Source organism: Furipterus horrens, unplaced genomic scaffold (genome assembly GCF_987537825.1).
Source record: "Furipterus horrens unplaced genomic scaffold, mFurHor1.1.pri manual_scaffold_4, whole genome shotgun sequence".
In the NCBI taxonomy this organism is placed as follows: Eukaryota; Metazoa; Chordata; class Mammalia; order Chiroptera; family Furipteridae; genus Furipterus; species Furipterus horrens.
This window is the reverse complement of record NW_028327174.1, coordinates 33,786,007-33,810,111: the sequence shown is the minus strand read 5'-3', so window position 1 is coordinate 33,810,111 and position 24,105 is coordinate 33,786,007. Positions and strand designations below refer to the sequence as shown.

General features: G+C 36.9%; 1 protein-coding gene across 3 annotated transcripts in view; it reads left to right on the top strand.

The window, feature by feature from the left end:
- SOX5 (SRY-box transcription factor 5) overlaps positions 1-20,714 on the top strand; it is a 941,468-nt gene extending 920,754 nt beyond the window's left edge. For all 3 annotated transcript variants that reach the window (XM_090275485.1, XM_090275487.1, XM_090275488.1), the window contains 4 exons: positions 4,195-4,303; positions 7,008-7,181; positions 14,130-14,346; positions 20,093-20,714. In XM_090275485.1, coding sequence (XP_090131611.1) covers positions 4,195-4,303; positions 7,008-7,181; positions 14,130-14,346; positions 20,093-20,396 — 804 coding nt within the window. In that variant the 3' untranslated portion in view covers positions 20,397-20,714. The remainder of the gene's footprint in view (positions 1-4,194; positions 4,304-7,007; positions 7,182-14,129; positions 14,347-20,092) is intronic.
- The last annotated feature ends 3,391 nt before the right edge of the window (positions 20,715-24,105 follow it).

The window sequence follows — 24,105 nt, the reverse complement described above, 5'->3', positions numbered from 1 at the left end:
TAATCCTTAAGAAATTTTAGAGCTGATACCAGCATTCTCCTTTTTAACACATTAGTCCACTACTTGGCCATAGAGAATAGATCATAACCATGGCAGAGTACTTAATACTCATTGAACTAAATATTCCTATAGTTTTTATATGTTAGAAAGAATCTTTATCTTTTTAATTACCTTTATTAACTTCTTTACCTAATATTAAAAGTATATCTTAATTTTTTACACTGATGAGAATATATCATATATTTAAGTCCCATTTTACAAATTAGGATTCTGGTACACAGGAAGGATAATTAATTTGTCTAATGTAATACAGCTAATATATATGGCAATTGGGTTAAGATATGATGTTCCTGATCCCCAAATCCATTATTTTCTAAATGGGTTATTGTATTTACAAATTTGTCCTCTTCCCATCAATCCCGGTGTGCCTTTGCCACTCAGAATGTTCTTGACTTAGAAAATACAGGTCTTTACTGACCACTTCTAATCAACTCATTGACCACATTTCTTTAGATATTTTGTGGCTTTTTTTGTTGATTCCCATCATAGCCCGGTATCATGTACAAATAATGTATGTATTTTTTCCCATTTTGCAAGTCATTGGCTAAGCCGCAGAAACCAAGACCAGCTGCCAAATCCCCTAAGTGAATATTAACACACTAATAATAGTTCTTTGAATGTTGACTTTTAGAGGTATGAATTTGACCCCAAGAAACTATATAGTCTAAAACTTTCTTTTCTTGTGTAGATAAGATACAATTCATTTGAATCTTTGAACAAGTCAACATAGAATTATAAGATTTTTCAAGTAAAACCAGACTTTACCTAATGTTTCTCACCTTAGTAAATCTACATAGTTGTATAAAATTTGATTGGCCAGATAAGAAGCATTTTTCCAAAAGAAACCTACTTGTTATCCAATTACTAGGTTTTACTCAAGAGAGAAAGCATACAGGTCGAGACTATTTAATTTTGATTCTTTTCTGGTAATAAATCTGTTTGCACCCTCTACTCTGAAATTACTCAGAGCAGTGCAAAATTTTGCAAGTATTTCTTTAAATGTGTTTGTTTTTCTTTGATTTTTGTTTCATATCTAATAGAAAAAAGGTAGCAAAAGAAAACCAATGAATCTTGTCAGTTTCAGAGCAGTGCTTGGATAGTATTAAGAGAGCAGTAAAGTATAACTATATTTGTGTTCCAGAACACTGATCTCAAAGTGGAGGTACGAAGTACTACTCCTTTTTTTGTATAAATGATTGATTAATGTGGTTTTTATTGGAACCAGTTGGAACTAAGAGTATAAGTTTGATAAAAATTGTCACCTCTGCCCATCAACACTCTTTTCTGTTTCCCCAAATTCAGTTTCTTTGGTGTTCTCCATGTTCAATATTTTCCTGTTTACCTCCTTCCTGCCTGATATATACTGCTCTCATTTTGTTTTAGCTGCTTATATTTAGAAAGAATTAATTTGTTAATGAGAACACTCTCAGTAATATTTTCACACTTGAATAAAAGGCTTTTGGAAAGGGAAATATTTAATCCAAGGAACAGAATCTCAAATGGTTGAGTTTTAGGCAGATAGTACATAGGTAGACTCTTGGGAAGGGGGCGGCCTGGAACATGTGGGATTGGAAGAAAATGAGAGGAATATTCACAGTGTACTAGTATTTGTGCTTTATAACATTTGGCTAATACTTTTTTTCTCCTACATGCCTAAATAGATTGAATTTAAACCTTGACAACTATTCTCAAATCAATTTCTTTCTTTTAGTGGTTCAGTATATTATCTAGACTTCTATCAACATGTAGGCTATCTTTATACATAAGAACTAAATAAAAAATTTTACTACAGGATCAATTGTATATGGAATTATATAACAACTATTTAAAATGTAAGCGCTCTATTTTTATAACCTATATTTACCATATAACCATTTGGGTTTTATTATATCCTCCTTACCTCAATTATTTTATGGTCTTCTGAATTTATTGTCAATGAGGGTTTCTAAAATGTGGCAGTGTTACCATTTTGATTTACATGCTATTGTAAAGTGTTTTAATTAAAGGCACTCTATTTTCCAATTCCTCCACTTACCTCTCATTTTCTCTGTTCACATGTCTAAGAATTAGCATAAATGAATATGAAAAGGGTCACAAAAGAGGTACATCCTACCATGTTAACTACCACTATCTCCTACTGACATCCTCTTGAGAAGTATTGTGAATTTCACTTTTGGGTAACTAATTGAGTCATTTTTTATAGTATGTGCTTTAGAGGTAGATGATTAGAGGTTCCTTATTGTAAAATTTGGGTATGGCTTTCCTACTCATCAGTTGCTAATTTTAGCCTCTTGGTAAGATGGTACAAGGTCCATACAGCTGAACTCAAAACCTTAGAAGTCACTTAACATTTCATTCTTTTTCTACTCTGATTGCTTTCATTTTTCTTTCTCTTCTTGAAAGATTTTGCTTCAGAATGTAAAACTCTAGAACATATGTAGCATAATTTTCCTATACACTGTTAAATCAAAACCTGAGAGGTGATCATGCCCAGTACATTCCCCAAAGACAGAACAGCAGTCTTCATCGACCTGGGGACTCTTTAATTATGTTGATGGAATGTGATTTTTTTTTTAAATGTAACTGTCTTCCACTTTAACAGCTACATTTACTATAAAGAGAGACTGTCAAGCTGGTATCCTTAGTGCTCCTGAGCTCAGTTAAATATATACAGCAGACTCTCAGCAAAAGAAATCCAGAACATATAAAGCAGTTGAAAATACCAACTTTACACACAATACAAAGTGGGACACACTCTATATTTTTGAATTGATAATTTATTTCAATGTTCATACTGGGTAATCCTATAGAACTGAAGTTGATAGAAGTATTTTATTCCCAGTTTCCCTACTGTATTTTATAGTGATTTACAATTTTTAAATATTTTTCATTAAGTCATATACAGAATTTGAAAAATAGAGAACAGGAGATCCAAGGCCACTAAAGTAAGAGAACTTTTTATCTAGTATGTATAACTATCATACTGTCAGAGAGTGTACAGAGATAAAGCATGTACTGTATTAATTTCAATACCCTTTTGGCTCTTGGTGGAAACATTACTTGGGCCCTTTACTTGTAATACAATTATCTTAGTTATTTCCTGTGAACATTTTATTGTGTCAATAACTGTTCCTTAGTGTATGTAGTTCACTTGTTCTGTGTTCCTCAGAAAATGAGATGACTAATTATAAAGAAATATGGGCAAGTTTTATGAAATCCAATAGATGATTTTCTTAAAATTATTTTGGAACCACATTGTCCTCAGATCATTACTGGAGTGTGCTAGAGAAAGTTGTAAACCTTTCATTGTATGCTTTTTCTGTTCTTAAACTCACCCACTTAATGTTGAAGTGGTTTAACATCTCTTGTAGTTTATATTAAGCATTATATATTTCTTGAAAATAATTTAGTTTGCAATGCCATGTTCTCTGTGAATTCAAGTCATACCCTGCTTGCTTTTAAATGACTTGGTTTCTTTGCAAATCTAATTTTGGTATATTTGTATTTCAGATAATTCGCCAACTCAATATTTTGGCTTAGCAATCCAAACCAAATTGTGGTCCAAGTAGCAGGCACTCACATTGAATGTACAGAGCCTTGACAAGCAATTAACAATGAATATTTAAATGTCTTCATTACCCTTTCATGAGGAATGCAGATGGCATTTAAGGAGATGGCAACCAGAGGGCAGTAGTCTTGAATTATGCTCCTATCAGTTGGTCACCTAACTATTGGAAGACTTTCTCTGGGCCCCATGCCACTTCTATACTTCTACTGTCTGTCTAAAAATAAAGCAGGCATTCCAAATGTTACAAAACAGGTTTATTTTATGAAATTTCTATGTACATTGTGTGATTTGGGAAGGTTATCTCCAAGGATCCCAGCATACATCTTTTCAACATACCAAATCCAAATGCCAAGACTATAAAGGGGATTCTAAGAATAAGAGTGTCTTCAAAACTCCTGCTGATCATTTGCTTTAATTACATAACGTGCTGAATGTGCAAAGGTGTATAAATCAACATTCCGTTTCTTGTAGAAGCTGATGTATTATCTATGGCCCAAGGGGAAAAAAGGTCTTTGAATAATTAAAATTTCCAGATTGAGCTCTCATTATAATTTTTTTTTTTTCAGGAAAAAACAACACTGGAGAGTCTGACTCAGCAACTGGCAGTTAAACAGAATGAAGAAGGAAAATTTAGCCATGCCATGATGGATTTCAATATGAGTGGAGATTCTGATGGTTTGTGAAAATTGTGCATATGTATTCCAGTAGTGTGCAGAAGTGTCTATTTAGCACCAATTACAACTACTAAAAAATGTAGAAGACAGTGACCTCATGTCTGATCATTACAAGAGGAGCTCATGTGTGCTGAGCAGGCCCCAGGACCTGAGCACTCGACTCAGTCATCTCATTAATCCCTAGCACAACCTGTGAGATAAGCAATATTACAAATAAAGAGATCGGTCCTTAGGAATTTTGGATCATTTTTCCCAAGGTTACAGGGCTGTAAGTGCCAGAGGCAGGTCTTGGATTCAAATGGAAGGATTCCAAAGCAAGTTTTCTCAATCACCATCTACCCTGTCTCTCGCTTCTCTATTCCTTGTACCTGAAACAAACTTTTCAGAAATTTGTATCTACAGGCTCATTTTCCAGTTTTCATTTGTCAAACCCCAGCCAGAACACATGACTCGGAGGACATGTTTAGGATGGTTTCTTGCATTTTGAAACCCTTCCTTTTATACTATCCCCTTTCTGTAACCCAACTAGAACTCCAGCTGCTGGTCTCTTGCCTTCTTCACACTCCTTGATATTTCCGTTGTCTGCACCTCTGAACATTCTGAATATCCACAGTGACAACTAAGTAAACTGATACTCTAATTTTAATAGCACAGCAAAGAGGAGAAAAGAAAAAGTGCTGTTCCTCCTACACTGAGCCACAACTGGAAATGTCTCTCCAGTGTCAGGTGACATATGTGCATTATAAGAGCACTGTCCTTCAATTTGTTACTGTTGCAGAGGAAGTTGCCTGCATATAGAAGAACCTGCACCAGGGCAAACTATACTTTAGGACAGAGGAATACACTTAAATCTCCCAAAAAACACAAATGCCAATTTGTGCCTTGGGCCAATTCTGCTTTTAAGTTCAGTTCTGCACTGCCAAGGGACTAGCCAAACTTGAGCATTTAACCAGATAATTCTGTCAAAACTTAATTTTACTCAACTGGATAGACAGGAATAGTCTGTGTTTTTCTGGCCTATCATATCCAAACATTTCCTTCTATTTTCTGCTTAGCTTGGATAAGATAAACCTGGCCTAAGTACATACAAAGAGCTTGTTTAGTTTTGATGAAACCACATAACATTTATTTTATTGCTTATGTTGCTGTAAGGTGTAAGAACAAGAAAAGGCAGATGTGCAAATGATCATTTGCTAGTTAAAAACCCATTTTAGAAAGATGTTACCATATATTAGCACTCATTTTTGTCAATAAAAAGACAATTACTTGTATAACACATCTCATAAATTTTAAGTTGTATTAGCATGATAAAATATATGCATGGTAATCATCATTAAAACATCAGCATTTTGTTACTGTTGTTGGTTAAATTCAGTCATGCTTATATGCAAAACAATTCCCAATTTTCATGAGACCAAAGAGCATATAATGAATGAGAGATAATGAGAAACTCCACCAAGAGATATGCTGTTTGTTTTGGTTTTCTTCTACAGAGGTCTTCAAATCTGGGTAATTTTGGTTGATTCCTATTCCTTCAGATTAAGAAACGAAAGGAAGAAGAATATGAAGGAAAAAAAACAATGCTTTTATTAATAATACATGCTCTAAAACTTCCAAATTATTATTTTTTAATTATGCTATCAATATACCTCTCTTCCATCTTTTATAATGATAACTCTGGAAAACAGTGTCAGAGTTCCGTATATTCTTCCTCTCTCTCTATCTCTCTTTCTATCTCTCTCTCTCTCTCTCTTTCTTTTCTCTCCCCTAAACTTACCTCTGCAAGCTTTTTAATCTGCTGAAGCTATTCTACAAAGTCACACGAAGCCAAGAGGAGTGACTGCAGCTCTGTAAGGTTCTACTGTGACACTTAGTTGTGTTTTATTATAATGAGCCTTGTTGATTGGAATGTAACTTTCAGTGGGTCTTCGGATAACTTAGACATCAGGGGCAAAATTAAGGGAAGTGATATATTATGTTTTTATCTCAAATGTGTCTGTTGACTTTTTAAAAAACCAGAGTAATGTAACTATTTATTTGCTCATTTTTTTATTTTAAATATCTCTTGGGGAGCAGACTACCATTGCTGCATCAGCATATTTCATGCATGTATTATTAGTACAAAATTTCAAAGAAAAGCCAGACACGTTACAAGAGATACTATATTTTAACCTCCAAATTTGATCTGGCAACATTTTAATTTTATAACCTCAAAGAGAGGAAAAAGGCATGAGTATTTTATGTTCTGTTAGTCCTTAGGTAGCAGAGACACCTACTTACCTGGACACCCATCCTGTAGAACATATTACTGTTTCAGTTTTGTAAACTTCTGCCCCTATTTAATGTATCTACAGTACTTGCATGTCTATTGATCTAATCCAACTCTTCTCTTCCCAGTTTGCATCAAAGATCACATAGTCAAGCTTCTCTTGTGCTCTTAGAAGTAAATGATGAAATAATCCACCATTGTAAGACAGGAAAATATAGTATATTATAAATGGGTTAAAAGTACAAATACAACATTTGCCACCACAAGTCTTATCACAAAAACTTCATAAACAAACATCTGTCTTAAGAACTGAAAGTACCATTATCACATGTACTTTTTATTTTTAAATATTTTAATAGACTAAAAGAGAGTAACGAAAGGAGTAGAAATGTCATAAGTTTTAACACTAATGTGAAACAGTGTTCTCTGTCTTTAGGAAGTGCTGGAGTCTCAGAATCAAGAATTTATAGAGAATCCAGGGGGCGTGGTAGCAATGAACCCCACATAAAGCGTCCTATGAATGCCTTCATGGTGTGGGCTAAAGATGAACGAAGAAAAATCCTTCAAGCCTTTCCCGACATGCACAACTCCAACATCAGCAAGATACTGGGTAAGAAAAGTATTAAAGGTTAAGCCATGTATGGATTAAATGTACAGTTCTGTTTTCTGCATCTGTTGAAAAATACTAGGTTTGGTGGCCAGTCAGCTCATGTGATCTGCATAAATAAAAATAAGTACCATCATTGGAGCCTTTTGTTCTTCTGATGACACAGTCCATGTTCATTGAAAAATGTGCCCAATTACTACAGCTAATTTACAGAGTTGTGTTTCTCTATACTAACTGATGTAATACAATACAATGTTAGTGACTATATTCCTTATGCTGTACTTTACATCCCTGTGACTATTTTGTAACTGTTATTTTGTACTTTTAATGCCTTCACCTTTTTCACCCAGTCCCCCACACCCCTCCCCTTAGGGGATAAAATATTGGTATGACCGTATTTATCTTTTCTTTTTTCAACTGTGAAATTCATCATGGGGTGGGGGTGGGGGAGGGTGGAGATGGTGTTTTCTCTAGAACTAGAATGAAAAATTAGTTTACCATGTCAGGACACAAGAAGATGTAGAGCGTGCATTTCCTTACTGCCACTGAAGTGTCCAGCTGAACAGGTAACAGGGTTCGTGTTTACCCTACATACATCAACACTGAAGCAAACAGGAAAGAGGGGTAAGAGGAAAGGGTACTGACTGTAGACACCTATTATTGACTCATTTAAGTCCCAGAGAAGAGGAAGGGAAGATTCCATTTCTTGTGTGCACCATCACACATCATTATTGGCATCATTATCATCATCTTCATCTTCAAGGAGCATGATGGCCAGATACTGGACAACCTAAGCAAATTGTGATTACTTATTCTCTGCCTTCTAAGAGCTAGACAATAAAAATAGAATAGGAACACCTACCTCGATCAACAAATTTTAGCTTTAACAAATAAGTAACAAAATTTGTCTTAAGTTATTAAAACTTTATTAAAAGCCGTAATACACTTAGAATTACATGTAGTTAATATAGTGTCCCTTTTAAGTCTTTACATTAAGAAACTGATCACCTAAAAGTAGCTACTAAACATATACATGCATTTTTAGGATCCCATGTTCTCAACAATGGTAATAGGTGCTAGGCAGTCCACAGCAAGCATATGTAAACAGATCAAAACAAACAAAGAATGTTGACCACTTTTAAACTTGTATCTCAGTTTTCTTCTGATATGATTTTGAGATTTTTAAATGAATGTTATTTTTAAAAGGATATGAAGCTTTAGGTGTACTTAAATGTAAAAGCATATATCTATGTATAATTTTAAAAAACGGAACTGATAAAAGGAAATGCACATTTTTTGCATCTCTTACCATCTCTGATTGTTTTTTCATTTTATAACTATTTTCTACCTTCCATATGGACTTATTCATGCTTTAAAAAATATCATACCTGTTTTGTTCGGAAAAACTCTCGAAATGAATAAGATGCTTTATGGAACCATATTTCATATTTTATCAGTCATTTTCAAATTATTGGGTTGGCCAAAAAATTTGTTCAGTTTTTTCCATAAAATAAAAGGTATTTTCTTCATTTTCACCAATAACTTTATTGATTTGGTTATTTTGATTATGTCACTATCTCCTGTGTGGTATAACATTGATTGTCCTCAATTAATGTCTTAATTTGATCTCTGTCAACTTCAATTGGTTTACCTGACCATGGAGCATCATCCAGTGAGAAATCCTCAGCATGAAACTTCACAAACCACTTTGACACATTCTATCAGTCACAGCACCTTCTCCATACAAACCTTTTTTTTTTTTTTTTTTGCATTTCAGTTGCATTTTTACCTTTCTTGAAATAATAAAGCATAATATGCCAAAAATGTTGCATATTTCTTCCATCTTCAATATTAAATTGGCTACACAAAAATTCATCAATTTTGATAAGTTTTTTTTAATGCACACTGATATGACAGCTGTCACAATACAATCTTAGAAAATTTTTTCAAATGAAGTTAAAGACAACTAAGTGCTACTAGACCCATCTTATGGAAAAAAACCAAACAAACTTTTTGGCCAACCCAATAGAAATTCCCACTGTAAAAGTAAAACCAACTAAATACTAAGATTGTTTAAATTGTCTTTATATCACTAAACTCATATGTCTGAATACTATAAAGGTGATAATCATTGATGAAAATTTTATCCTGAGTTTAAGAGAAATATCAGTTTTGATGATGTGGAATATTATAGGAAAATTTAGCAAAAGTTTTTATTGGAAAGAGATGACTACCTAAAAATATTTCTTTCTGTTTAAAAGGAAATAATATTACAATAACCCTATGATTATATTCTAATAGACTACATGAAACAGTGCTGCCTAATTTCACACTTTTCAATGAAGTTGTGTTAATAAAGATATAGCAGGAAAAAGAAAACACTGAAGTGTTTGAGATCTCAATATTTAGTCATAGCTGCAAATAAATAAGTGATCTTTAAATATCTACGAGATTATTCTGAATGGCCATTTCATATAAAAGTACAAAGAAAGCTTGATGTTGTCCTTTTAACTGATTGTTTTGGAAACCAGCCTCCGACAGCATGCCGCTAATTCATTCAGCTTAAAACAGGCTCTTGAGCTGGGTTGACATTTTACGTAGTCTCTGGGGATCCTGGTTGACATTTTAAAGGGCTTCTAAGCATTTTATAATACCCTAAAATCTGGTTTTAATAAGCCATTCTGCTGAAATTGTTAACATAAGGAATCACCTTTTACTGTTTGGCACTAGATCAGGGAATGGGGGACATCTTTTTCTGATTAGATATACAGTAGTTGGCGTGAAATGTGCAAATTCATCACAGACCCCTTGGAGATGACAACGTCACTCAGCTCAGACTCTTCATTTTCATTGGATTGCCAGATTTAGAAAGAAGGAAAAAAAAGCACTTTCAAGACTACTTTTTCCTTTCTTTTGAACATCAAATATTTTTGATTGAATCTTCCTCTTGTCATCAGAAGGAATACCCAAATGTCCTTCTCTATTTTTAATTGTAAAAGGCCAGTCTTTTGCCAAAAACAGGGAACTTAGTCCCTGTATATGGTCCAGGATAAGCAACCAGCCACACCCAAATTAACTTGATGTTTTCATACTTTCGGGAATATAGGAAGTGCTATCCTGCCATTTTCATCTCGTGGATTTCAGAGGTTAACATCACAGCTACATACAGTGTTTGTACCTGCAAAGCCATTGAAACCAAAACATAACTCGTCATTTGGTTAACCCTATTCACAAGCTATTATTAAAGAATAAAACTACATTTACCACTAAACAGAAACACTTTTCTGCCCTGTCATAAAATGGAAGAGTGAGCCATTTTTCCCCAGTCAGTGCTTCAGCTGTCTTTTTTTTAAATACATCAATAATGAACTATCAGAAAGTGAAACTACAAAAACAATCCCATTTGCAATTGCATCAGAAAATATCTAGGAATAATTTTAACCATGGAGGTAAAAAACCTGTACTCAGAAAAGTATTAAGCTATTTTAATTCTTAATTTTAAAAGGACTAGTACCTATGATATGGCCATATTTTAAAATGTAGCTTAGGATTCAGTGGTAATTTCAGAGAAATTATATTACTAAATGTCTAAATATTTTGTTATTCTACGTCATGACAGATTTAGAAAATTTATTCATCTTTTATTACATGTAGATATAATTCTACATATATATTTTTTCTCTGCATTTTAGCCATACTCAACTTTCTTTAAGTTCCTCGAGTTCCTCTTCTGACTACAAGGCTTTGCCCATTCCGTTTTTTCCTCCATAAGATGCTCTTTCTCTGACACCTAGAGCAGTAATTTCTGCAGCAGAACCTTCCTCCCCTTCAGAAGATTGATTTCACCTCCTTACCATGTGTTCTTATAGCTCCTCGTACCTTGCTCAATTATAATTAAAGTAATAAATTCATAATTAGCTGTTTAATACAGTATTCCCTCATTTATCGTGGGTTACATTCTAGACCCTCCTGTGAAGTAGGAACCTTACATTTATTCTACACTCTTAAACCTACATAACTTTAACAACATACATATACCGTACCACAAAATCCTGCGATATAGCGAAAAATCCAAGATAAATAATTAAATATAATATTTTTTAAAATCCCACGATACAGTGAGGCCGCGATTAAGTGAACCGCGATATAGAGAGGGACTACTGTATATTATTTTATTTATTTTTTATTTAATATTTTAATATATTCCTTACTGCAAAAAGAACCATAATGACTCACTACTTCATATCCAGTAATTAATACAGCATCATGCACACAGTGGGAAAACTAAAGAGTTTCACATACCAAGGCAGGTTACTATGAGACATAAACATTTCCAATCCTTTGGGAAACATATTCTTTTTGCTTATAGAGTATTTAAACTTGAGGAAGTATCATTGGTCATTCCTATTTGCAACAAGTTTCCTTGTTCTATTTGGTAATAAAAATAATGAGTGAATTTTAAGACAGCGATTCTTGATCCATTTTTGAGCGTATTCCTATAATTATTCAGTAAATTATTTTTGGTCAGCTCACTTTTTCACTCTATGATACAAGGTCTAAAACTCTGGTATACTATCCACATGTGTAAGAAACTCCACAAAAAGAATTGATCCAATTCAATAGTATTATAGCTTTATTTGTATGTATATCTGTGAGAATAACACAAAGTTTTCAAGTACTTCTAGAAAATAGTGTTGGGCAATAAGGAATCTAAGATTGAACCTACAACTGACAATGTTGGCTACTGCTAATTAAACACAAGTTTGATAAAGGAATAGAAAAATACATTCTATTACTTGAACTATAACCTGGGTTTCTGTCGTAAATAGAATAAAATCATAGTGGCTGTCTAGATTTAAAAAAAAAAAAAAAAAAACCTCTGCTTATAAATCTTTGTAACAGCTGTGTGGATACATCCACCCAGGCAACATCTGTTCCAATAGGAAACAATTCTAAGGGAAGAGTTATTGTTCCTTCCACTGTATTCCTTTAATAAATATAACAGCCCACATTGAGGAATTCTCTGCAAGACCTGTTCACCAGGTGCTATTTGCATTTGAGATATGGAGTGCATATGAATAATGACCCCATTTGAGAGCTTTTAAGATCTTGCTTAGGTGACTCTGGAAGGCAGGTAAAAGCAGCAGTGCCAGGATGTATACCTGGTAGCGATTGCCTCATTCAGTTATTTGGATCTTTTGCATTTGGGTAGGATTGAACTGAATTCTTGCAGATAAATACACTTCATCTGCAAATACAGAGATTTTTTTCACATGCTCAATAAAAAATAAACATTACTACAACATCCTTTAGTACTACACATAGCCATACTGATAGGATCTAAGCTTTAAATCATATTTATATTGAGAATTAGCATAAACTGTTTGTAATTAAGCTTTAATAATTGCTTTTTGAAATCCAAGCTGAATCCAAACCAAAATTAAAAGTAAAAAGAAGGGGGAAATCAATTTGGGTCAATATTATTAATGCACACTATATCACAGGAAATGACATTATATATTATTGACAGTGTTTCATTAAGAGGCTGGTTTGGCTCAGTGGATTGAGCGTCGGCCTGCGAGCTAAGTGTCGCTGGTTCGATCTTCCAGTCAGGGCACATCAGAGAAGGAAAACTCTGACTCCAAAAAACCTCCGCTGCCTTGCGGCATACCTCTTCAGGGGAAAGGCTAAGGGAGTAAACCCCGACAGAAAATCCGGAGCCGGAGTCCCTAAGGCGGTTTGACGTTGTAGTCAACACCGGCAACTCCTGCGGCGCACCTGAAGCCAAGCTGTATTGACTCCGTCTTTCCCTTGGATCCTTCAGCTGCGAAGAGAGGGGGGGTCTGCTGCATGGGCAACAGCAGACCCTCCATATCACCCTGCCCAGGCTCTGTAGCTTCAGCTTCACTGGAGAGGACACTCCAGCATCATCGCAAGATGTCGATTCAACACGGGAGGAGACAGATACCGTGTCACTCCCGAGTCGGACTGCACAGCCATTCTCGGTGGTGCAGATAGACTCTTAAGAAGCTACACCATCGTCTCTCGAGACGGACGGCTGCCGACGACGTTTCATTAAGAGAAAGGTCTTACATACTTGTTAATGAATTTCTGACCTCTGTTAGAATATACATTACAGCAACCTTTCAATTTCATCAAACCTGATTCAGTGTCACAAATATGTAATTTAATAGTTGTGTGACCTTGGGGAAGTTACTTTATCTAAACTTCAATTTTCTCAACTTGTGGGAATAGGTGTAACTGCTGTCTACCTTACAAGATTTGGTGCAAGGTAAAAATGAGACATTTTATGTAAAATTTTGCCACGGTACCTAGCACAGTAGTTAAACAGTGCATGTTCTCTAATGTAATATTTTACAATTAAAATTTGAATGAAATAAAATTTTAAACTGTAATTATTCATGTAAATAAATATACTTAAACATTTTGGGAGAATGAGAATTATATGTAATAAACATTAGAAACCTTTTATAGTAAGTAGTGTACCCCACACAAAAATATAATCAAAACTAGATAATTAACCTCAGATTCAAAATATGTAATGAGATTTTGCATAACTTTTCAGTTCACACTTGAATTATAAAATGGTCTAATATCAAAATGAAAGCTATATCCTTTAAATTATCTGTGAGCTTTTAAGTCCATACCAGACAAGTTTGGCTAAAGTGTTCATTCGCGCCAGAAAAAATACAGACATTGCCCAGTTTTTGTACTTTTTAAGTGCACACTTTCTTTGAGGACAGAACCACTAACACCTCCGTCCTTGTGGAATCTCACCTCTTGAGTCAAAGCTCACGAATCAAAAACATTATTTCTTATTTCTGGGGTTGAGCCAACCTTTTTACTTTAGATTTTCTGGTTCTCAGGTGTATCTTTTCAGGATCCTCAGCAGCTGCGCACATTGGAATGCTAACCTTCCTTTCCTCACAGGGTCTCGCTGGAAAGCTATGACAAACCTGGAGAAACAGCCATATTATGAGGAGCAGGCCCGTCTCAGCAAGCAGCACCTGGAGAAGTACCCTGACTACAAATACAAACCCAGGCCCAAGCGCACCTGCCTCGTGGATGGCAAAAAGCTGCGCATCGGTGAATACAAGGCAATCATGCGGAACAGGCGGCAGGAAATGCGGCAGTACTTCAACGTTGGGTACGGACCTTTCAGTCATGTTTTCCTAGGGAACACGCCTGTTCCACTTAATGAGATATGAAACATATTTGTTTAGTTGGCAAAGCAGGATTTTGGAAAAGAACCTGAACACCGTGTTTTCAGAGACTAAACTCTTCCCCCACACGACCCTGGAAAATAATACATTCTTCACTCCAGGCTCCCAGAACAATGCCGCTAATGTGCATTTTGTTTACGGCTGGTTTGAGAATCCAATATCTGAACGCAAATAATTTTGAAGTTTGCTATTAAAAGCTTAGAGGTATCACTGGTTCTTTTCCTTGTTGGCTTTCATTACTTCCAAGGTTTCACAGAGATAAATACCTCCCCAACTAATAATTTAGTTGAGATAACAAAGAGTATAAAAACGATTTCAAAAGCAAGAAACACTAGTTTCTGAATACAGAGGAAACGGTTTCTGGGCTATCAAGGCATGTGTGTGGCCTTTGCAGAGCACACAAAGTAGGGACTCTCTTTAGGGCACAACCAGATGTGAATGGGGAAATTCCCTTCTGCATTAAGAATGCAGCTCTCTCAGGATGTTTTACCTGCTTCCTACAGCAATGCTGTTGACCACCCCATAATATGCTGCCTCCAACCACATCACTTCTGCAGGATTTTCTCAAAAAAAATAAATAAATAAATAAAATAAAGTTGCTCATATTTGGAACAAAAGTTAGTAAGATCCCAAGAGCCTTTAAAAAATAAATACTGTTATGAAATGGTCAGAGGATACCTTTGAAAAAATATTTTCCAATCTGCCCCATCCCCCCGCAATCCCTTGAAAAGGTCATCCTGCTCTGCCCAAGGGTCTGTGGTCTAGATGCCAGTGCATGGCTCTTCTCAAAGCTGAGAATGAAACCCACTACTTACTAGGAAAAGTGAGCATATGAACAAATGAGAAAATGCACATATGAGCACCACTTATTAATCCCTTCTGACCAGAACCAGCTACATACTTTGTGGACCCCAGTGTCCAATGAAAATACGGGGTCCCTTTTAAAAAGTTATTAAGAATTTCAAGACTATGACAACAGATCTTCAAGACAAGTGTAGGGTCTAAGCCCTTCAGCCCATTCAGCTGCAGAAATTGTCCACCCATAAGACTGGCCCTGTTTCGTACCCCGACCTAAAACTGTGTCAGGGACTAGGGGGACAGTGGCATTGTTCAGTTCTGGGCACTAGGTTTTATTTTCAGCGCTCTTATACTTTAGGGTTTTCCCATTAAAACTGAATTATAATTCTTTTTAAAAATGTTTCTGTGTGCTGTAATGATGAAAAAAGTGAACTCGCAAGGGTCCAGGACTTGGGTTCTTTTGCTTAATCTTTCTGCACCTCAATTTTTTCATAAAAGAGAATAGTAACAAAACAGAACTATCTTAAGAATCCAATGGGGCAACCCATATGTCTCTTATTCTGTAAAACACTACATGGAAATAAGGCATTAGAATCAAAGTAGGACACAGTTTTGTTTTTTTTTTTAAGTATATTTTATTGATTATATTGTTACAATGGTTCCAATTTTTTCCCCTTTGCTCCCCTCCGCCCAGCACCCCCCTTCCCCAACAATCCCCTCTCCAAGTCCATGCCCATGGGTCGTACATACAAGCTCTCCTGCCTCACCCTTTCATATATTCTTCTTCTTCTTTTTTAAAAATAATTAATTAGTTAAATATTTTAACAATAAAAAATAACAACCCCTCCCTCTCAGACTTAAGATCCTTTACAATCTTATAAAGGACAATGGACAAAGGTCTCGAGCTCCTCTAGCTGCTTCAAGCTGGACATGGTCGTTGTCCTATCTACCCGTGGGTCAAGAAATCCCTAATAAGAGTGGGGGTGTGGAGGGGAGGGTGGCCTTCCCACAAGGGAAAGGATCGTGCAGACTCCAGGTTGGTTGGCTGTTTCTGGACAACGGCATGCTTGGTTTAACAGGCTGGCACCCTTGTTGTATTCTGGGGGCAACAGGGTTAAAGGACATCATTCAATCCGTAACCACTAGATGACAAAAGACAGGTATTAATTTTTCAATGTCCCACATTAGGGAAAAGAAGGGCTTCTTTGGAGGAAGGTATGCCAGGTACATCTCACCTGTCCAAAACCCTTTTGCCCATTATACTTAGTTTGGACTGAGGGAAATATTTTAGGTTTCCCCCCTCTCAGGCCTCTGGGTTCTTTCTGTCCAAGCCATTAGGATAGAAAAGAGAAACCAGTTTTAAAGTGAAGCCCACAGACCACCCCGTTCTTCACCAACCCAGCCACTTAGTTCAGCCAAACCATTGAGTCTCAGGAGGCAGCGATGCAGACAGGATTAAGTGAGGCCTATACGTACAAACAATCACTCAGGTAATGAGATCGTAGGTTTATGCCCTTTGAAAACAGAAAACACATGTTAATTTATGTAACATAACCCACATACAAGTCTCTAAATCTGTAGGACTGTCTTATCGGAAAGACATCCAGTTGCAAGACATTTGACATTCTTCTTGCCTGTAAATTAAACATCTTTGATAATGCCACAGACACAGTTTAACTTTCAAATGAAAACAAATTTTAAATGAAAAGAAACTTTAAAGACGGTTAGCTGCACTACTTTATAGTCTACCACTGGGCATTTAGATTTTCTTTGAATCGTGATTTTTCTCCCTAAGATTACCCTCCTTATCATTAAAGGGACTGCATTAAGTCCATTTTTAATTTATCCTGTTCATTTGCATAAACACAACAAGAGCAGCAAATGATCACTTATGATCTTTAGTTCTGCTTTGCTGGAACTTACGCAAGGAACATTTAGGGTGACCTTCAGTCTCCCCTTCAAGGCACAGAAGCAGATCCACATACCTGGCATTCAGCCTTGCCTGTAAACACCTGTCTTTTCCAGGTCCTCCTGGTTTTCCATTGTGCCTTAAGGTCCCTTCTAGCCATCTTTCAGAAAAGCAACCTTCATTCCTTCCCTGGAAAGATTGCTATGGACCGCTCATCCATCCAAGGTACCAGGCCTTTTATCTCGTGGACTTTTATTACCTTTGCAAGTCAGTCCCAGTTTCTCAGGGCTTTTTGGTAACAACCAAAACCCAAGCATATCTCCTTTAGGCATGACATTCCATTCAAAGTCTTATTTAAAAAGGAAAAAAACCCTCTATTAACAACTGGTCTTATTAGTTTTATGCAAAGAAACTTAGGTCATTACTTACTTCTTTAGAATGCCAAATTCTGGAGGGATCAGATAGGGAGAAAAATATACAGTGTGAAGGAAAATCCTTGTCCTTCTAATATTCACTGAACTTGCATTTCTATTCTTTATATTTTTATTTTCCCCCCCACTAAAAGTTTTTCTGTTTGTTTGTTTTTCCATTACAGTTGTCTCACTTTTTTCCCCCTCTTGCTTCCCTGCACCTTGCCCCCACCTTCTTCCACATTCAGTCCCCACCCAGTTGTCCATGTCCATGGGTCATTTATACATGTGCTTTGACTAGACCCTTCCCCTTCTTACCCCTTCTCTCCTTCCCATCTCCCCCTTTGTTACTGTTAGTTTATTCCTTGTTTACATACCGCTGGTTCAATTTTGCTCATTTGTTTGTGTTGTTCATTAGTTTCCTGTAGCAGGTGATAGCATAAGGTAATTTTCTTTTGTTGCCTGGCTTATTTCGCTAAGCATAATTCTCTCTAGTTCCAATCATGTTGTTGCAAATGGTAGAAGTTCCTTCTTTCTTTCAGTACTTATTCATTGTCATTTTCCCCCTTTGTACTTGTGTTCCTCTCTCTCTCTGTTTCTTCATCTTCTTAAAGCAGACCCTTTAGCATCTCTTGCAATGCTGGTTTGGTGGAGATGTATTCTTTTAGCCTTCTTTTGTCTTGGAAACTCCTTATTTCACCTTCCATTCTGAATGAGAGCCTTGCTGCGTAGAGTATTCTTGGTTGTAGGCCTTTGTTTTTCATTGCTTGGAATATTTTTTGCCATTTCCTTCTGGCTTGTAGTGTTTCTGCTGAGAAATCTGATGATAGCCTTATTGGAGCTCCCTTGTATGTTATTAGTTGTTTCTCTCTTGCTGCTTTTAGGATTCTCTCTTTGTCTTTGAATGTTGGCATTTTAATTATGATGTGTCTTGAAGTGGGCCTGTTGGGGTTCATCTTCATTGGGACCCTCTGTGCTTCCTGGACTTGCATGATTCTTTCTCTCCCCATGTTAGGGAAGTTTTCTGTCATTAGTTTTTCAAAGAGGTTTTCTATCCCTTGCTCTTCTTCTTCTCCTTCTGGAATTCCTATGATACGGATATTATTACGTTTCATGTTGTCCTGCAGCTGTCTTAGAGCCTCTTCAGTCTTGTTCAGTCTTTTTTCATTTTGTTGCACTGTCTGCGAGTTTTTGTGTACGTTGTCCTCCAGCTCGCTGATCCTATCTTCTGCTTCCTCTAGCCTGTTTTTAATTCCTTCTACTGTGTTCTTCAATTCAGAGATCGTATTCTTCATTTCCTCCTGGCTGTTATTGATAGCTTCCATGTCCTTTCTGATGCTGGTATAATTCTCAGTAAGTTCCTTATAGTTCTTCTGGAGTTCACTGTAGTTTTTCTGGAGTTCTTTGTAGTTTCCGCTGAGCTCATTGAGCTTCTCCATAATCCATGCTTTCAATTCCATATCTGATAGTTGCTCCCCTCTATTTCATTTAGCACTCTTTCTGGGGACTCTACCTTTCCTTTCGATGGAGGATTGTTTCTCTGTCTCCCCATTTTTGTGACTCCTATTATTTGTTGGTGCTTCTTAGAATGATCTGCACTTCCTGGATCTGCCCCTGGTGGCATCAGATCCTGTACCAGTCTGGGCCTAGGCAGCCTGTTGGAGACTTCCAGGGATCTACTGCCTTTGTCTGTCTTCTTTAGTTGTTAATCTATTCAATCTGTGATCAGCCGTCAGGCTTAAGGACCGTGGGTGTGGCAGCTTAATTCCTGTAGGCAGGGCCTTTGCTTCCCCTCAGGCTGATGCCACTTGGCCGGGAATGGTCTGCCTGCAGTGTGGGGATGAGTCAGCAATGGGACCCGGCCGGCCACTTCCCCAGCTCTCCCCTCAAAGCCACCACACCAAACTCTCCCCAAGCATTTCCTGTCCTCTCTGTCTTCCCTCTGCTTGTGCCCAGGGTAAGTGGGGGCAGAATATTTTCATATGTGATCTGCTTAAGAGCTCTTTTTCTCCAGCTGTTTCTCTCCGGCTAGCAAGAAACCCTGTGGCTTTTCGCTTTTCTCAGCTGGATACTATTTTACTTTCCACTCTGTTGCTGTAGGCTGGGAAGCCCAGCTGGGGGTTTAGACCCTGCCCTTCTCAGGGGGAATCCCCGGCTGCTGAGCTGTTTCTCAGCCCCTTCAGCTGCCACCCGTGTGAGCCCAGCCAGCCTTTCCGCGTCTCCGCACTCCCTACCGGTCACGTTGTGATGTAGCGGCCTTTTCTGTCTCTCCGTGGTTATAAGACTTCTCTCCAGCTGGTGTTCGGTTGGTTATTCCAGATGATTTCTCCAAAATTATATTGTAAATCCAGACTAGTTCTAGGAGGAAGTTAGTGTAGCTTCCACTTACTCCTCTGCCATCTTGTTTCTCAGTACACAGTTTTTAAATGTTGGGCAATAGGGTGAAAATCACCTCCTTAGAGTTGGACAAACTGAGCAAATTAGTTATAGACCAAGGCCTGCACCTGACTGTTCACTCACCACAGTCTCTTTTTGGGAATTTCTCTCTGACAGGCAACAAGCACAGATCCCCATCGCTACTGCCGGAGTTGTGTACCCTGGGGCCATCGCCATGGCCGGCATGCCCTCCCCGCACCTGCCCTCCGAGCACTCAAGCGTGTCCAGCAGCCCAGAGCCTGGCATGCCCGTCATCCAGAGCACTTACGGTGTGAAAGGAGAGGAGCCACATATCAAAGAAGAGATACAGGCTGAGGACATCAACGGAGAAATTTATGATGAGTACGACGAGGAAGAGGATGACCCAGATGTAGATTATGGGAGTGACAGTGAAAACCATATCGCAGGACAAGCCAACTGATAAGAGTCAAAAGATTGTTGTGACCTTAGGACTTAAAGAAGCCCTAGCTGGTTCATCCTTACCAGTGGCCAAGCACATTAACTTTCTCATACACTGACTGTTACTTTAACTGTTAGTCTTAACTAGTTGGGACATCAGCTGACTAATAGACCTCAGCCTCAAAAGGCTTGGAAAGGAAAACAACAGCAACAACAGCAAACAACAATATCAACAACAAGAGATTGAAATAAGCTATGGGTAAAATAATGCCAGTAATTCAGCTGCTACATCCAAGCACTGAAGTCTTACCCGTCAACTTTTTTTTTTAAATAAACTTTATGGCTGTTTGTTCTACAATGTTCTAGAAATTCTCACTCAGGTACACAGTGCCAACAAGTGGCTTGTGAATGTGTTTTGTTGTTTTGTGCTACAATTTTTAAAAAGAAATAAGTTGTGTTTTGTTTGGGGGGTTTCTGGGGTTTTTCCTGTTCTTTTTCTTTCCTTCCTTTCCTGTTTCTTTTTTTCTTTTCCTTTTCTTTCTTTCTTTCCTTTTTTTTTTTTTTTAATGCACCTGACAGAAAAAAGAAAGATGAATTTCTCTTTACTTCTCTCCACCTTCTCCATCTCTATACTTTAAAGATGGAAGTCTGTGCATGAGGGGTGGGGGGAAGAGGGTAAAAGAGCCTGTTTTTAACTTCCTTGCTACCCATCACAAAATAAGCAATTATTTTCTTTAAAAGACTTTATCTATTGCACACCACACTACATCTTTGAGCAAGTGCCAAATTTGTACTGAAGTGTTGACCCAGTGCATTTCTTTCTTTTTCTTTTTCCTGTTCCTTCTTAAGTTAGGACAGTGTTATATCTTAGACAATCCCTTGAAAAACCTGAAATACCAGCAGCTGGTGAGATTTGACTTTTTTTTAATGGAAACTGTAGGCGCTGTTCTCAGGTGAAAAGAGAGAGAGAGAGACATAAGAAATTTAGAGAAAAATATTTTCTGATCTTGGATTTGTGTGTGTGTGTATGTACGTGTGTGATTATGGTACTAATAGGAATAATGTTGGACCATTGTGAGTTAAACCCACACCTGGGGATGAAATCCCACATCCTCCTACGTGACTGGTCTAGAAGCAACCTTGACCTTGACTTTGCACTTCAAATGACAACTTAACCAATATAGGGCTCAGAAATTATATTTTTAAATTTCTAGTACAATTATTATTGGATGAATCAGGTGGCCCTGTACAAGAGATGTGCGCGTGTACAATATGGAAGCTACTAGCAAGCTGCTCCCAGATGCCCCCTCTCCCTGGTCACTTGGTTTCACTAACATTTGCTACTTAATGATTTCTGTTTGTTTTTCGTGTTGATAGCTTCGAGCAAAACAATTGTTTTCCTTGAACATATTTGCCCATTTTGCAGAAACAGAGAATTAGCTTATTTCTTCAACATTCCATCCTCTCCTGATGAGGAAATGGAACTGATGATTTTAGAAGGTATTTTTCATCTCTCCATTACATGAGGAGGAGGCCATTTGCATTTCAAAATTGTGGGCCACGTGCCTCTCATGCCAAAAAGCAGGACTTGATTAAAAGTCATCGCAGCCCAGCACAATGGAGCCTGGCTGAACCCAGCGATCTTTGCCACCACGCTTCCCTTGCTGTCAGACGAATCCACTGGAGTCCAAGTTTAGGTTCCAGCAGAGAGCAACAACGGATGGTGACAAGACTGCTTATTTAAGTTTTGCCAGCCAAATGCTGAGGCAGTTGTAGGGCTTGTCTAAATAAATGCAAACTCATTTAAAGTCAGTTGCCATTGTTTGTGCAGAAGCATCAGACAGTAAATACTCCAACCAGTGGTTTGCTGCGCTAGGATTTTAACTCCAGTCATCACTTTCTTATCTCACCCCCTCAAAACCTGACCCTAAAATTTGATTTTTGCATATAAGTAAAAAAAAAAAAAGTCCTTTTTATTTTCTCTCTCTCAAAAGACTTGCTCTGGGGTTTTGCTTGGAGAAGCTGATCATATCCTGCATGTCAGAGATTTTATTTTGTTTGTTTTTCTGTTTGTTTTTGATGACTGTATTTTCATTTGAACTGCCTCTTTTCTGCTAGTGTTGTAATAATGATGATGATGATAAAATAATAATAATAATAATAGTAATAATAATAATAATGGTCAGCTGTTCCCAGATTAGTAAGTTATGTATAATTTATTTCTCCCTTTCTATTCTATTCTGCTCTGATTTGGAAGTGCAGCCAATAAGCTGTTAGATATTTAAAATTAATTTACACACACACACACACACACACACAAACACACACACACACTTACCCAGATCATTTTACTGCTCCTTTCATAGGTTTTCTTCTTTAAAAGAATTTGGCCCCAATAATGTCAAGTTCTGGTATTTAATACAAAGGAGTGAATTGACAGGAGGGTTGTGTTCAATCTGAATTAACTTATGCTCTCATCGGTCATTTTAGTTATTTAATTGCCACAGTCATCTAGAGCCAATTTTTTTTGTTTTATTTTGTTTTTAAGCACTCTGGATAAGAAAAAATAGACACTTGTTTTTATACCGTTATTATGTACAATGTGAAAACAGATTTTTAAAAAATTTGTTCTCTGTCTTCATTAAGAAATTATCTCTGATTTATGTGGGTTCACCTCTCACGTTTGCTGGATACGTATTTTACTCCATGTTATAAAAATACTTGGTTTTCATTTCATGACTTTGGGCTACAAGAATACTTTGTTTTAGCTCCAGGTAGATGCCACTTGAGGACATTGGTGGCTGAAACCAGTTCTAACATACATACCAGTGAATTGACAAGACTCTTCTGTTTGTCCTTTTTTGTTTGTTTTTTAATTTTGTTCTATTTAAAAGGGAAAAAATCGCTAATGGTGACCTTTAACTGCTGAAATTAATAAGTTAATTTTGTTTAGTTAAATTTGTGTCACAAGAGACTAAACCATGCACGGACTGAAAATAAAAAACAAGTTCATAGTCCTGCATTAGAGTTTCTTGATCTGACAGCTCATTGACATTACGATTTCTTTGCCTTAGTTTTCCCCAAAAGAAACAAAAAATTATATGAATGTTTAAAGTGCTTTGCAGTCATTTGATAAAGGTGCTATGAATAGCAACATACTGTGTTAACACATTGCCTTTTTGGCATTTGATTGGTTTATAATTTTTGTAAAGGATCCTAAGACCTTGTATTCTTTTTCTGTGCCCTATTATGACCAAAAAAGATAAGGTGGAGGAAATGAAAGTAAAATCAAGCTAAAATGAACATAATCTCCCTCCTGTCTTTTTCCTTTCCCTGCCTCCCCATTCCCCAACTCCTCCTCTCCCCACCCTCTCTCTCTTCCTCTCCCTATCCCTCTCCATCCTCTCTCTCTCAAACACACACACACACACACACACACACACACACACACACACACAATTCTGTTTTTTATGGCTGATGTAATCAGTTCCTCTGGAAATAGTCATGTTTTAATATGAATCTAAGAGAACATTACTGGAGAAAAGTAAGTTAAAGTTGCTCATTTATAAGTTACTAATAATTTGGCTAGTTACTATAAGAATACAAAAAGTATTCCTCAGTACACTTATACCTAAATTAGTTTAGTCAATTTTAAACATTTATTTGGCATCTGCAATTAAGTGTTAACCATGTAAAATCACCCCCACTCCCAAGAACATAATCATTATTGA